At 41.2% G+C, this 14,323-nt stretch overlaps 1 protein-coding gene across 7 annotated transcripts in view; it reads right to left on the reverse strand.

Annotated features, from left to right (window-relative positions):
• Positions 1-9,334, reverse strand: part of larp1 (La ribonucleoprotein 1, translational regulator) — a 55,591-nt gene extending 46,257 nt beyond the window's left edge. For 4 of the 7 annotated variants that reach the window (XM_026182756.1, XM_026182755.1, XM_026182754.1 and 1 more), the window contains exon 1: positions 8,596-9,333. In XM_026182756.1, coding sequence (XP_026038541.1) covers positions 8,596-8,992 — 397 coding nt within the window. In that variant the 5' untranslated portion in view covers positions 8,993-9,333. Of the gene's footprint in view, positions 1-8,595 lie in introns of all 7 variants that reach the window. The other 3 variants (XM_026182753.1, XM_026182752.1, XM_026182749.1) reach the window with 1 other exon arrangement.
• Positions 9,335-14,323: the final 4,989 nt, after the last annotated feature.

A 14,323-nucleotide genomic window follows, 5' to 3' on the forward strand; every position in this document is an offset into this window, starting at 1 on the left:
ATCTGACACTTTAAAAAAAAAAAAAATTAAGAAAAAAAAACAACACAGGATTGGTTATGTTGAAGACTTCCATTTTCAACTTTTGGTTGTAATTCCTTCTTCCTACAGAACAATGTAAAACTGTGCATTACATCCTACTCGTAGCCCAAGAGCACACATGTTAAAATGGCTCATTATGCAGTGGCATTAAAGAGGGGAAAAGCAGAAACTCCTAAAATTAGAGACACTGTTATGCATTTCAAATATAAACATTTTTGCCAGTCAACTCATTATTTGACTATGACAGTAGGGCTGCCACAAACGATTATTTTGATAGTCGACTAGTCACCGATTATTTTTGCGATTAGTCGACTAATCAGATCATCATCCATTGGACGCAAAACTACAGCTTATTGCACCAGCAGCATCTGCTCTTATATAACTATCATTAGCTTACAGCTTTAAGTGTTTAAGGTCTGTGCTAACTAAAAATAAAGACAAGATGATAGTTTATTAAATTTTAATGAAATTTGCGGATTGTTTCGGTGGAGTTTAATAAACTCCTTGCTATCTAAAATATAACAGGACACTGGAGTAAATTCTGGAGCATCTCACACTTCTGATAATCAGCTGTCTGCTTGACGTTTATTCAGCTGTGTAAAAACTATAACTTTAATCTCAGACAAACTGATTTACTCAGGAACAAATAAAATACTAAAAAAAAAAAAAGCCAAACAATAACATTTTAAGTTATCTAAGTGACTCATATATATTTAACCTGAGTAGCGAAAGACGGCGGTGGGTTTGAAAACGATTTGCGGGGAGTCCGGTGTTCTCACGGCGCTAGTGAGCCTAGCCCCCGGCTCGCTAACGAGCTAGTGGGTAACAGATGTCTCCGAAAACGTCGGAGCGCTTTTGAAAATATGTGGTGTCCTGATAAACTGAGCAGATATTTGAGGTTTACACAGCTACATTCTCGCCTGAAAATATGTTAAACGTTTATTTTGTGACCCAGAAAGAATAATAAGAGTAATATTAAAACTAACCAGCTGCCGCCATTGTTGGAAACTGCGCTGGGCCGCGCTATGAATTCTGGGACACAGCTGCTTCTTCTTCTTCTTCGGGGTTTAACGGTAGCTGACATCCTTGTACATGCAATGCTGCCATCTTCTGTTTCAGTCCGTTATTACACTCTTAAATCCTGCCACTTATTCCTGCGTTTTTTGTGATCTTACAAAGCTTCAAACGACGCGTCGACGATTTTGATAGTCGACGTAATCGTGACTAGTCGACAAATCGTGGCAGCCCTATATGACAGTAATGAAATCTTCAGAGAAAAAAAAAAAAAAAAAAAAAAGGAAAACTCTGCAGCACCAGAGCATTGAGATGCTTCTGTAGGTTCAACAGAAGCTCACAGAAGCTATCAAATTTCCCCCTAACCTCCAACACAGTCTCATTTACACAAGCCAACCAGTCAGCTGAGCTGCCATTAGCACATTAAGGACCCATTCAGCAGCTGAAGCATGGTGGCAGCCTGGTCTGCAGCTGTAGTTCCATTTTACCCATTCAACTGTTAACACTCATTCAGGGATGGCAACCTTCACTGGGTCCCGACACCTCGTAAAACCCGCCAACAAACAGATCCGTGGTGTGTGACGACACAAGAAGGGGAGTCGGAGGGGGGCTCTTCACTAGTGACATTAAAGATGACAACGAGAGCTACGGGCTGGGACAAATGCAGGAGAAAACAGAGTTGTCCATGCTAATTTTAAAACAGCAACCCCCTACAAAGCGCTGAGCAGCTCTGAATAGCCACAAACTACCAGAGTACTTCAGATTTACAACTGAGAGGTGAGATGAAAACCATACCATGCTACAGAAACAAAAGCAGCACATAATCTTATACAAATAGTGTGCTAAAAATAAACAATCTAAAGTGGTGACAATAGAAAGTAAATAAACTAAAGGCATGTGATGCAAATTATAAAGAGAAGACAGTTGAACTGCCTTCCTCTACTCAAAAGGTTTCTGTACGTGCTATAGGAATGCTAATGCACTGAGCTCAATCTATATTTGCATGTATTCTGTAGATCTGCCGATTGTTTCCGACTCCCCAGCCAAGCTAAGGTCACACCTCATCTGACAATTACCACAACAGCAAAAAGAAAATAACACTTTAAATCATTTAGGCGCTTTGAGCTGAAAAATGTATAAATCACCTCAAAAATTGTGGCTGTGTACACCAATGTCTGCACTAAACCACAACTCTCCAGGTTATACTTTTAAATGTGCCAATTCTCAAAAACACAAGAACATTTGAGTAATTAAGGACAATTCAAGACTATGATTAGCTGGTGTGTTCATGTTAGCATGACTTCATCACACAACACAGCAGATGCACTGCACCTCCAGTCCTACTACAACTACGTTTAACTGGAAATGGGTAAATGGAACGCAACATTACACCCACACAAAACTCCCGAGTGAAGAAAAACACCAACTCCTGATCTCTAAATGAGAGAAAGAGTCATATCAATGTTAGGGAGCTCCACAACGAGTCAGCCCTGTTACTGTTTCGACACCATTAGCCAACACTGAATTCCCAACAGATGACAGTGTCTCTCTTCCATCTGTGAAGTTGTAAATTTGAAGCTCAATTATAGAGGAGTATACCAACATAACCATGCTACCCATCCAAATTGTAGCTCAGGGAGTGGACGCAATGTTAGGTACAACACAAAGTGCAACACATTAAAGCAACATTTAATACACTTTGATTATTAGACAGCATTAACCTTAAATACACACGAAATATTTGCATTACCAAAGTTTAGCCATTAGTCCGCCCTCAGTTTATTGTTTTCTGACTTTTAGACTAGACTAACTACCAGGAACATCCATACTGAACGTTTTGAATCTGTTATTGCCAATCACATTAAAATTATGTAGTGACCCAAAGAATAAGACTGGATACAAGTGCTGGAAATTAATTTCCTCTAAAGGGTGTCTGGCTGTTCGGGAAGGGCTCAGTATAGAACAACTCCTGCATATTGAAAGTTGTGAGTTGCGGTGGTTCAGGTACCTGGCTAAGATGCCTCCTAGATCAGCGGTCCCCAACCCCCGGGCCTCGGACCGGTACCGGTCCGTGAGTCGTTTGGTACCGGGCCGCGAGAGTTGAGGCTCAGGTGTAGAATGTGTGGTTTTCAGGGTTTATCGGTTTTCAGCGTTATTTTGTTATCGTTTTTATCGTTAACTCTGTTTTCCTGGGTCTTTTCACGTGTGTTATGAATAAATCTTTTTTCGGTACCGGTACTAGTTTTATTTTGTTGTATTTATCCGCGACACCTTAAAGGCCGGTCCGTGAAAATAATGTCAGGCATAAACCGGTCCGTGGCGCAAAAAAGGTTGGGGACCTCTGTCCTAGATGAAGCATTTCATATATGTCCTGCTAGGCGGCGGCCCAGGGCAGACCTAGTATACACTGGAGAGATTACAGAGGAGCTGAAGAACAAAAGCTAAAAGAGAAGGTGGCTAAGTCAGGTCTGGGCTTCTCTGCTTAGAGTGCTGCTATTATGACCGTTGAAAACAATGGATGGATGGTTGAAACACTAAAGTCATGGTAAATAACTGGAGTGAAATCTCTCCAGAAAACAGCCCTGGTACTGCAAACTAAACTTGTTTAATTTTATTAGTACCAGAAGCAACACCCACAGAGCCAGAACAGAGCAGTGAGGTGTTGTAGGAGGACAGGAAAGAGAGTGGTTTAGCCAAAAGTGGCTGCACTTTGCTCCTAATTACAAGTCTTTTATGCACTGGACATTGGTCAGCTCTCTATATCACCTTGTTTTTAGCTAATTGATTTTTGTTATCACCAAAACTACTTTGAAAATTAGCTGGAAAACACTTTTAATTGCCCTACTTTGCCTGAGAAAGACACAAAACAACATACTACAGATGTTAAAGAAATCTAAAGGTCATCAGCTTCAGCTTCTAGGTCAGACCTCTCTCAGTAATAGTGAAGGTAGACTGGATTTTTTTAAATGTACTTTGCTGAAGTGGAAAAAAGTAAACAGGACAGGAAGTAAAAACAAAAACAGCTCATGGGGTTGGCAGGGTTGACAACTGCAAGCCACAAAGTTATCGCACCCCTCACCTGGTTTTGTTAAATTTCCTACAGGCAGCAGTGGTGGGGTACACATGCAAACGTGTTCATGTTACAAATGGAGCTTTCATCGTTTCACAGTTTAAAATATTGCATCGACCAACTACTTTGTGACAAAAATCAAATATAATCAGCTGTCTGTGAAGATTCTCCACCCACAAATGAACTACAACTCCACCCCGTCTTGTACTGCAGTCTTTGTTAAGCCACAGAGTTTCTTGTAATGGCTCAACCCGTCACCCGTCACTAGAAAAGAGCCCATCAGCATGAAGTCCATGGCAGTGGAGTCAGCCTACGTCCAACTCAAACGAGGATACGATCCTTGTTTGATGAGCAGCTTAAATTTATTAAGGACCAATATTAGTACCTGGTCATTTATTTGTCTAGTAGGAAAAAAGAGACAGGAAGCTCTGATTTTTGCGCTACCATTAAAAAAATCAACTGAGGATGGTGGTGTCCCATCAAGTGGATAACAGATGCTAAAAATCAGATGCCACACACATACACAACACTGGCACAGTCCCCCCCCTGCTCCACAAAGAAAGTGAAGGAGATCAAGATATAGTGTACCCTGTGGGAGTTTTGACTTCCAGTAGGTCTACAGAGCAGTTGTGTCATGCATGTGGACAAAAAACAAACAAACATACAAACTTCTCCTAAAGACATGCCAAAGGCACTGAAAAGCATGGTTGCAATTAAGGAAATCCCAAAAAGTTGATTCTGTTCATCTGGACACACTAAATCACTTGGATGAGTGCCGAAACATTTCTCCCACTGAAAACGCAACATCCAAATGAACAGAATCAACTTTCTGGGAAGTCTCAATTTAAATATACTCAACAAGCCATTGTTGGAAATGATTGATGAGAAAGGAAATGCTTTAAACATTTGCCATATCTTAAGGAGCCCAAGAAAGTGCTTTGGTACACAACACCGGATGTAAACATAATTTGTGTGCTCATGGTAACTCCACAGTGCACCTTTAAGCCTGTGGTCATTACTCTTTACACGCCAGTCTGGGGGAAACTGGTGTGGTGTGCTTGAGCGCCAGTGGTGGTTTGGGGAGTAAACATGAAGCCACACTCCCTAGAGAACAGCCGCACTCATGTTTACTACAAATATTAACAGTCTTACACTGAAGCTAACAAATAAAAACTGCGCTTTACTAATTTTGATCCATCATCTCTGAACAGAAAGGTTACACATGCCTTTAAATTTCAACCAGAGTGTCGTCTCGTATTTTCTCTAGGACAGCAAATTCAAAGGTCTGATAAGAATGTCCTCTCTGAACTCTGTACGATGACATGGAGCAACTACCCATCCAGGTCCTTACTGGGTCAAACATTTTATCTCTCACTCCTGTTAAATGTTCATAATGAGTCAGCTGATGATCTTTCTTTTAAATGGTGGATGGTAACGGTAATTATGACTGTATATGTAACAGGATTTATGTTATGCTACTTTGCACACATTAGGTGTGGTTAGAAAACTCAAGGTAAACTTGACATTAATATGAAACCAAATCAGTCTGAACCATGGGGAAAAAATTTTTATATATCTTGTCGAAATCCGCTTTTAACATATAGCAACATACTCCCACTGTGACATGTGGATAACCATTCCCAGTCATGCAGGTTCTAGCTTTATCCATAACAGAATTCCAGGATCTTGTTCAAGGACACACAGAGTACAAACGGCTGATTAGAAACTACAGTGTGATCGCTTACAGGGTTTTAAACTCCATTTCCACCTTCTGTCTTACCAATTTCCATGACGGAGGGGATCTTAGTTTCCCTAAATGATCACTTGAAACTAATCATAAGCCTACTTCTATTAGCTTTTTAAGGTGACACTGATGCAAAGCCAGACCAACATAAAGGTTTGCCAGGGTTTGGCAAAGTAACATCGGTTCAACAGCCATCAGAGATGGCCAAAAAACACCCACAAGCATCCCCTGGCTATTTAAAATATCCCACTTACAGAACTCCACTTAAGAGTAGGATTATTCCCACCAATGACTCTGACTAGCTAAGGAGCAAAATCTTGACCTATTGTTTTGTTTTTGAAATCAAAACTCTAGCGTTTTATGTCAGGAATTTGTCTGTGTGGTGGATCAAACTGAGCCAAAAGTTCTGGAACCACACAACCACAAAGACTTATTTTATCATTTCTTCAATTAATATAAAATAGCTTATTTGGACCAAATTCAGTCCTTGTGAAACATCTGAGTCGTAAACATCATATATGTGTGTTATTAAAACTATTTTGCAAAAGCAAACACTTGTATGTTGACATATTTTATGCTAAACTTTCTCACAAAAAAAAGTTTGTTTTTGTACATATTCCTTATGTGTTCTCATTCTTCTTGGCTTTTACCTGGGACCTGTGTGCAAAACTTAGTTTCACTTCCTGCGAATGAAAGTGTTGGAATGACAAAAAACACAGAAGAATTAAAACTTCCTCATGGTAGACATATTTCTATATCACTGCCCAACCCAAAACCATGGTTTACCTACATACCCAAAAACTGAAATCTATTTTCAGGGAACTGCTCATAAGTCATGGAGACAAAAACCTGTGACTAGAACTTCCCAGCAACACTGGTAGTGGCCTTGAATCATAAGTAAACAAGAAAACAAAAAGGTTTAGAGCCACTGCCTCAAAAAGTCAACCAGCAAACCGGCTTCAATCAGGATAAAGAAGGGGTGGAGGGGGGCAATGCTGCCTGGCAAGCTACAAACTGGCTCTTCATGTGCTGATGTGACAGATTTAGGAGCAAGAAGCAATCCAATCCACCCTGAGTACAGGCTGAAGTCTGCATGAGTTACACACGCTTTCAGCTCTTGTGCAAACAAAGACTCGGACCTGACTGAGCGGCTGCAACACAGCCGGCGTGCAGGAAATCACACATGGCTGTGAGACATGAAAACCACGTTGCTTTAACAGGACAGGGAACTGTCCCCTACATGTGCATCACCAATTATCACTCCACCTGATAGATTATCGACAAGCGGTGTGGATTCTGGGGCAACTTCGTGTGAATTGTTACAGACAAAAATATAATAGTAATCAGTTTTCTAGATCACTGATCGATAAGATAAAATCCACGATGAAATCTGCCTGCTAGCTTCCAAGCTAACGACACCTAGCAGGGTGGAGGAGCAGACTAGGTACCGGGTTTTACTCTGACAACACATGCACGACGTGACAACCGGCTTCTTTACCACGAAAACCCCCGGACCGCCTCAGGCAAGACCGCCACATGCGACATCTGCCCTCTAATGCAGCGAAGTCGCCCAAGCAGACAGCTAGCTAGCTAACAGCTCTCATGCCTTTCTCTAGGGGAACACGTGGAGTGAACACGTGACGTCTCAAAACAAACATGCTCGTTTTTAGAGCTTAAACCACCAAATGTTTCAGGTTTGACAAGAATTTTAGCACCGAGGAGGGCTCTCTAAACGACTGAGAGGCTGACGTACTTTACACGGGCTGATCGGAAGCGAGTATTAGCCACATGGGAGCTAGGCTAACATCTGAATGAGAAGGGCCCGGCCAAGGACTAGGCCAAAAAGGGAGTCAGTGTGCTATTGTTAGCCAGCTAAGCTGCTACACAACCGAGCATACTCGTGCCTTTAAAGCTAATTGATGCAATGCGAGAGACATGGGCGGATGTCTCGATCGACTGATGCGGTTGATGCTGTGTCGAAACCGGTCCCAAAAGCAAACAGTAGTAAATACTGGTTTAAATATTTGGCAAGCTTGGTGTGGGTCAGCAGAGCAGAGATGTGGCTGTATGCAAGGGTGGGTGTCAGCAGAAGAAGGGGGAGAGAGATCATCAAGACAGAAGTCTTCTCCTTCCAGTCTTCTCCTCCTAACTTGAAAGTTTAAAGTCTATGCAAGCAAGCATGCACGATGACATCGCTAAACATTAATACGCTCCTTCTCCTAAAAAGCCCCAAGAAAGAGACACCAAAACTCTCTCAAGTAAAAGAAAATGCACGATCTGATGACACACCAGTGAGCAACTTCACAACCTTTGCACCACAACACACAGTGCCCATAAAACGTCCACGCAAGTGAAGGGCTATTTGGGGTACCGGATCCCTGAACTGCACCTTTAAATTTCAGAAAAGCTGCAGGCACTTTGGAGCACCTTTACTGTTTTTTGGGAAGGGTGTGCTCACTTGTGCAATCAGCCACCCATGTTCCCCCAAGAATAGCCTTCACTATGAGGTTGTGGAGGGAGGGCTTTAACTCCAAATATAACCAGCCTGCAAAATACCACAGTTAGAGCTTGTTCATCAATTCTGTTGCCTCTCTTTTTTCCTTTCTTTTTGGTTCAATAAATCACCCCCATGACTCCCCCTGTGCAAGCAGGACGACCACACCTGTGCAGGCAGACACTAAACACAACACTGACAGCCAGTAAATCAACACGTAGGGAGGGTACAGACCGTGGTGTGCTTGTCCATTCACGCTGACCACGGTCACAGCATTCATTTTCCTCGTCCACGGGTTCACCTTGGGCGGGGGAGCTTCAGTAAAGTCCTTTTTGTTGCCACCGCCGCCTTTAACTCCCTCCTCGCTTAGCTTGTCTTCGCTGTCACAGCCGCCTTTGCTCTCCTCTGTCGCCCGCTTGGAGGTCTGCTCCTCCGAGCCGGTGGTCCCTCCCTGTCCTGGACTGCTGCTGCCGCCTCCGCCGCTCCCCTGATCGGCGACACCCGTCTGCCGCTTGTCCCCGTCGCCCCGGCCGCTCGCCTCCTCCTTAGGCTCACTGCGGATCACTTTACCGTGCTCCTTCGCTTGAGCAAGCGGGTTGCCGGGTAGGAGAGCCTCCACCTGAGTGGCCATTTCCCACCACCGTCTTTCTTCCCCCCTCAGGATTACCAGTCCTCCCCCCCGGCCCGAATTCGCCTTCAATTTCAGGGAAACGTGAAGTTTTTCCGCAGAGTCTACCGCCTCTGTGTCGCTCCGAGACAAAAAAGAGCTTCAGTCCACGACGCGGAGCAGTCAGCGCCGAGTTAGAGCATATACAAAAACCCAAGAAACGTCTCTGGGGCCTCTCAGGATTACAACCTTATCTCCACCACTAGTAGCAACATGGATGATCCCCACCACGCGATAGAAAGGTGCGCGCACGTACAGTGTGGAGGGGGAGGAGACACGTAAAACGCAGGGAGCGCGCTTTTGGGTCAGGTCGACGTGCTGCTTTCATGCGCTTCCTCGTCATAAAACCTCTTAATTTCCAATTTGGGAAGTCGTAAAGTGGCTCTTTGTCGGGCGCATTCAAGTGCGATCAGTAACGAAATGTATCACTGAGTCACGCTGTGTGTTTTGGACGAAGTTAGCTGTTGAAACCAAGGACTCACACCAAAGACAAAGACATTTTTATAAATGAAAAAAGAATTCATCATTTTAATGCATTTTTTTCCACAATGAAACTGGAATAAAAGTGAAACACATCATTTATATATATTAATGACTTTCACATAACAATTGATTTAACCCAGCTGTCTCAAATTTTGCTGCTGGGGTGTGACTCAGCATGTAAGCCCATCATGCATGAAGTTACAATATAGGAATGACCAATCAAATGCTCCAAAAAGGTTTCCCATCATGACTTATGACCCTCAATCACATGCTACGTAAAAAAGCTAGTTAAACACCTGTTATGTTTAAGCTGTATTTAACTAAGTAAAGGAAGCGTGAAGGCAAAATAAAATAACTTAAAATAGCAGTGCCTGTCCCACAGAAAATACTATCAGTGTGAAATGTGTTACAAACATGCAGTCAGCTCTTTTTGAGATGACCAAAAAGTCTGTTTATATTAGGCTACTGTTATTGATTTTATACAATTTTATTAGTAAAAGACAACAATGTTGGATGAGATGTCTTTGAACTTTAGGAGGAAATCCAAGCACCTGTAAAGGTGAGCAATTAATTTTCCCAAGAGGCCACATGCCAACCAGGGACTGTTGTGCAGGGCTGGACTAATGACTTTATAAAGAGATTAAATAAACTTGTGGGGCCTTCCGCAGTTTCTCATGTGGTATCTCGGAAATATGAAGTGCCCACCCCCTGATCCTGGAGGAAACTTATGCAATTATAACCATTATCACCATCTATCATTTCTTATACCCTCGTCTACATCCATGTCAGATTTTTCCGATAGACGTAAACGCACCACGGATCTTTTGATGACGTCTGGCTCGCTCTTTGGACGTGTCACCGTTTCATCACCTTTACCTCATTGACTTGCTGACCAAAACACAAGCTTATTATTGTAACAAGTAGTTTACAAATACATGTTCGTGGGTACCACGTGGAATTTGTCCTTTTATATGCTTGTATAGATTGTTTTCTCTCTTTTTTTAATTTTAAAGAAAGGAAAAGAAAGAAAAGGAGAAAAAAAGGTGGGCATGCAAACCCCCTTCTCAGAGTTCACACACTATACACACACGTGTGCATACCGGAGCTGCACGTGTGTGCTCCCTCCTGATTTCCCCCCCCAAAAAACAAGCTCTTCCTATGAAGTTTTCTACTTTTACCGAAACACACAGATGTCCCAGTTGACTATGCGTCCGTTGTTCTGCGTGTGTTTGTGTTGTGTCTTTAGCGACATTACGCGTGGCTCAGCATTACAGACCCTTTTTTAGCTGGTCTGGTTGATTATATAATGTGCTACTTGATACTCGGCGTGTGTAAAAGCGAGAGTATGGGAAAGAGGGGACGCGCCTGTGCGTTTGGAAAAAGAAAATGATGACTTGTGTTGAACGCAGAGGGGAAAAGTGGCTGTGCATTAGCAAGCTGTCCCTCAGGCAAATATTCAGTTTACTGAATGCTCCAACATTAGATTAGAGTCAGAGGCTCTGAGATATAAAATAGCAACATAAAAATATTGCATTCAAACTCTATAGTAAAACATTATCTGTGCAGTATACAGTATATGAATATACTAATATAATATATAAGTACAAAAAGCAGTCATGTAGGGCCTGGAAGTACTTTTAGAGTGTTTTTGGACTGTAGAAATATACAAAACCTGGATCAACCCCGGTTTCCACAATAGGACATAATTAAAGTTGATTTACTCTAAAACATTTCAAGTGAATACAATTTTATTTATTTAGTACTGAATCATAACAGTTGTTGCTTCAGAGAACTTTATATTGTAAGGTAAAAGCCCTGCTAAACCACTGAAAACCCCCAACGACCCCCTACGAGCAGCAATGGAAAGGGAAAACTCCTTTTTAACAGGAAGAACTCCAAAAGAACTAGAACATTGCATAATACATAAGTTAATGGACGTAAATATCGTATCTATTCGTATCTCTTGCAGCTAAAATGTGAAATGTACAGGACTGAATAATGCAATATTTCCTTTTCAAATGTACTCCCTGGTGCGGTGAAGTAGCAAAAAACTAACCTAATATGATACATATAATATAAAAGTGATACAGTGCAAAATACCATTTAAATTATAAATTCTGTACACTGTAAAATAAACATATAAAAGTACAATACTGTAAAAAATTCTCGAGCCACAACTCATGTCGTTATATTCTGCTTTTAAGGAGCAAGACTTTCTTGTAATCTTTTGAGCAATAGTTCTACAGGCTTTCTGAAGGTCAGTTTTTCTTTGGACATTTGCTGTTTTTTCACTTATTTTCAGCCCACTCCTTACACCTGACTATTTTCAGATGAATGTTTTTGTCTTAAGCCACTAAAGACTGACCTATGAATCATTCGAGCACAAAAAAGGCACCTAACTCAAGGAAAACCAGTGTTGTGTCTGCACAACAGGCAACTTAACAAAGAAACATTTTTACATTGTATCTTTAGAAACTTTGTTACCAGCAGCTTGCCACAAAAACATAATGAACAACACCAAATAAAACACAGTTTGGCAGGCATAAAATATTATTTTTTTAAGCAACAAGTTGATTCTCAAAGAGCTCTTAGCTCAAAAGTTCACATATCTGGGTATGGTGTGCACAGTGTCCTTAAAAAATTGAGGAAATTGGAAAAGTGGAGGAAAAAAGAAAAGATGGTAGGCCCAAAAAATATCTACAGCAGATGAACAGTATATTTGTTATATTGCAAAATCTATCAAAAAAAAAAAAAACAACAACAACAACAACAACCAACAAATCGCAAAACAAAAAATAAATGAAGGGTTTTTAAAAAAGCAAAACTAAATCTGAGTTAGCTGATTCTTGATTCATGGAAAAACGCTTTCCAAATAAATATTGCAATCACCAGCTCTACTAAAACACTAACTTCACCAGCTTCACAAAGTGTTTAAAAATAAAACATATGTTATGTGTTACAAAGCATTTATAAAAAAAAATTTGACACATCAGCCCAGGAGCTGTAGTTGTTGTACTCAACCAACAGGATTCCTGGAGTGTTTTCTGAGTAAAGCCAGAACTATGCTGTCAGCCAGTACTGATCATGGCATGCACAAACTTCCTCTTAGCCTACTAATGGCTGCATTATTATGAAGGGCGTAGCATCAGTTGCTATATTTGAATGACGGGTGTGTGCAAGAGATAACAGTTCTGTGACAAGAGAAAGTAATGAGAAAAAAAAAGTTTGGTTTGATTTAAATTACACCAACCATATGAATGAATTCACACCCATCACATTCCTGCACGCACATTCTCCAGCTTCCTTAAAGCGGGTGGTCCTGACTACTGAGATCAATAAAAACTGACAGGTCTCTTTAAAGCTAGCACCACCATTTCTGCAGCATTCATATAGCCATAAATAGTATGCTATTTTTAAACCGACCCAGTAGCAAAGTGACCTCACTGCAAAGAAACCAACTACACGTTCATTTTTAACATTAAACTATCTCCCAAATCCTCTATTAGGGATGAATTTTCATCTACGCTGCCAACATTATTGTGTTTTTTTCAGTCAGTGCTTCACCACAGGGAATGCTTTAAAGTTAAAAATAAAAATAAATGCTTAGTGGAAGAGTATTAATTACTAGCTGTTACACCAGTACCAATTTGTGATACCAAAACTGTGAAAACTCAGACACCAGCTTATGTAGACCTAAATCTCCCACGTGAATGAGGGCATGGTGGACAAAACTGGACCAGCTGCTTTTCTCTAGCTGTTATCCACATTATAATCATATAACTGTCATAAAAGTCAGTCGTCCTGCTTTAGTCCTGCCAGAACACAATGTGTTTAAAAAGTGTGTTCAGGTATGTTAATTAATAAAATACTTTCTTTATTCATAGAGTTGAATATGAATGTTTCCAGCAATACATTTTTTAAATAAGGAACATTAAAGGTACAGTGTGCAAAAATCTCACCACTAGATGTCACTAGATTGCAGGTTGCAGTCGATTGGATTCTGTCTTCTTAACCCTTCCAATTAAAGTGCAGAATCCTGGGTAAGGTGGCCACCGTTCTTCTGTAGTGAGTGTGGGCTGTCAGGCCACTCTTTACCTCAGCCGTCAAAACGTGTCCACATCTGTTTACTTTGCAGGAGGTTGTAAAACGATTGTGTTGATGAGCCAGGGACGTTCGCTTCTGTCTGATGACAGCAATACTGAAATGAGTTGTCGAGGATATCCTGAAGTTTCCTGTCAGTAAGCATCACTGTTTTTGCTACTGTTAGCCAGCGTTTGTGAAACTATCTTTGAAGTGGATTTAACATTTTTGGACTCTCTCATGTCTTTTGTCTTCTTCCTCTCACCCCAACTGTTTGCCCTGAGCCTGGTTCTGCTGGAGGTTTCTTCCTGTTAAAAGGGAGTTTTTCCTTCCCACTTTCTCAAAAGTGCTTACTTATAGGGGGTCACATGAATGTTGGGTTTTTATCTGTATGTATTATTGTACGGTCTACCTTAGAATATAAAGCGCCTTGAGACGACTGTTGTTGTGATTTGGTGCTGTGTAAATAAATTGAATTGATTTATATGAGAGGGAATAAACCCTAATACAATGTGAGAATGTAATCAAACTGTTCATCAGAGGGAAAATGTGATTTTTGGGACACTCAGGTCTAACATTAGCACAATGTTAGCTGATAACCAGCTGTGTTGATGTTTAGCCAGTTTGTTGTCAGCTTTGCGCAGAAGAGATGGCCACATGTCTAATCTGCTGTCAATAAGTAATTGTAACAATACTGAATATAAATAAGCATGTTTTGTGCCAGTTTGTGTG

Source organism: Astatotilapia calliptera, chromosome 10, assembly GCF_900246225.1.
Source record: "Astatotilapia calliptera chromosome 10, fAstCal1.2, whole genome shotgun sequence".
NCBI lineage: Eukaryota > Metazoa > Chordata > Actinopteri > Cichliformes > Cichlidae > Astatotilapia > Astatotilapia calliptera.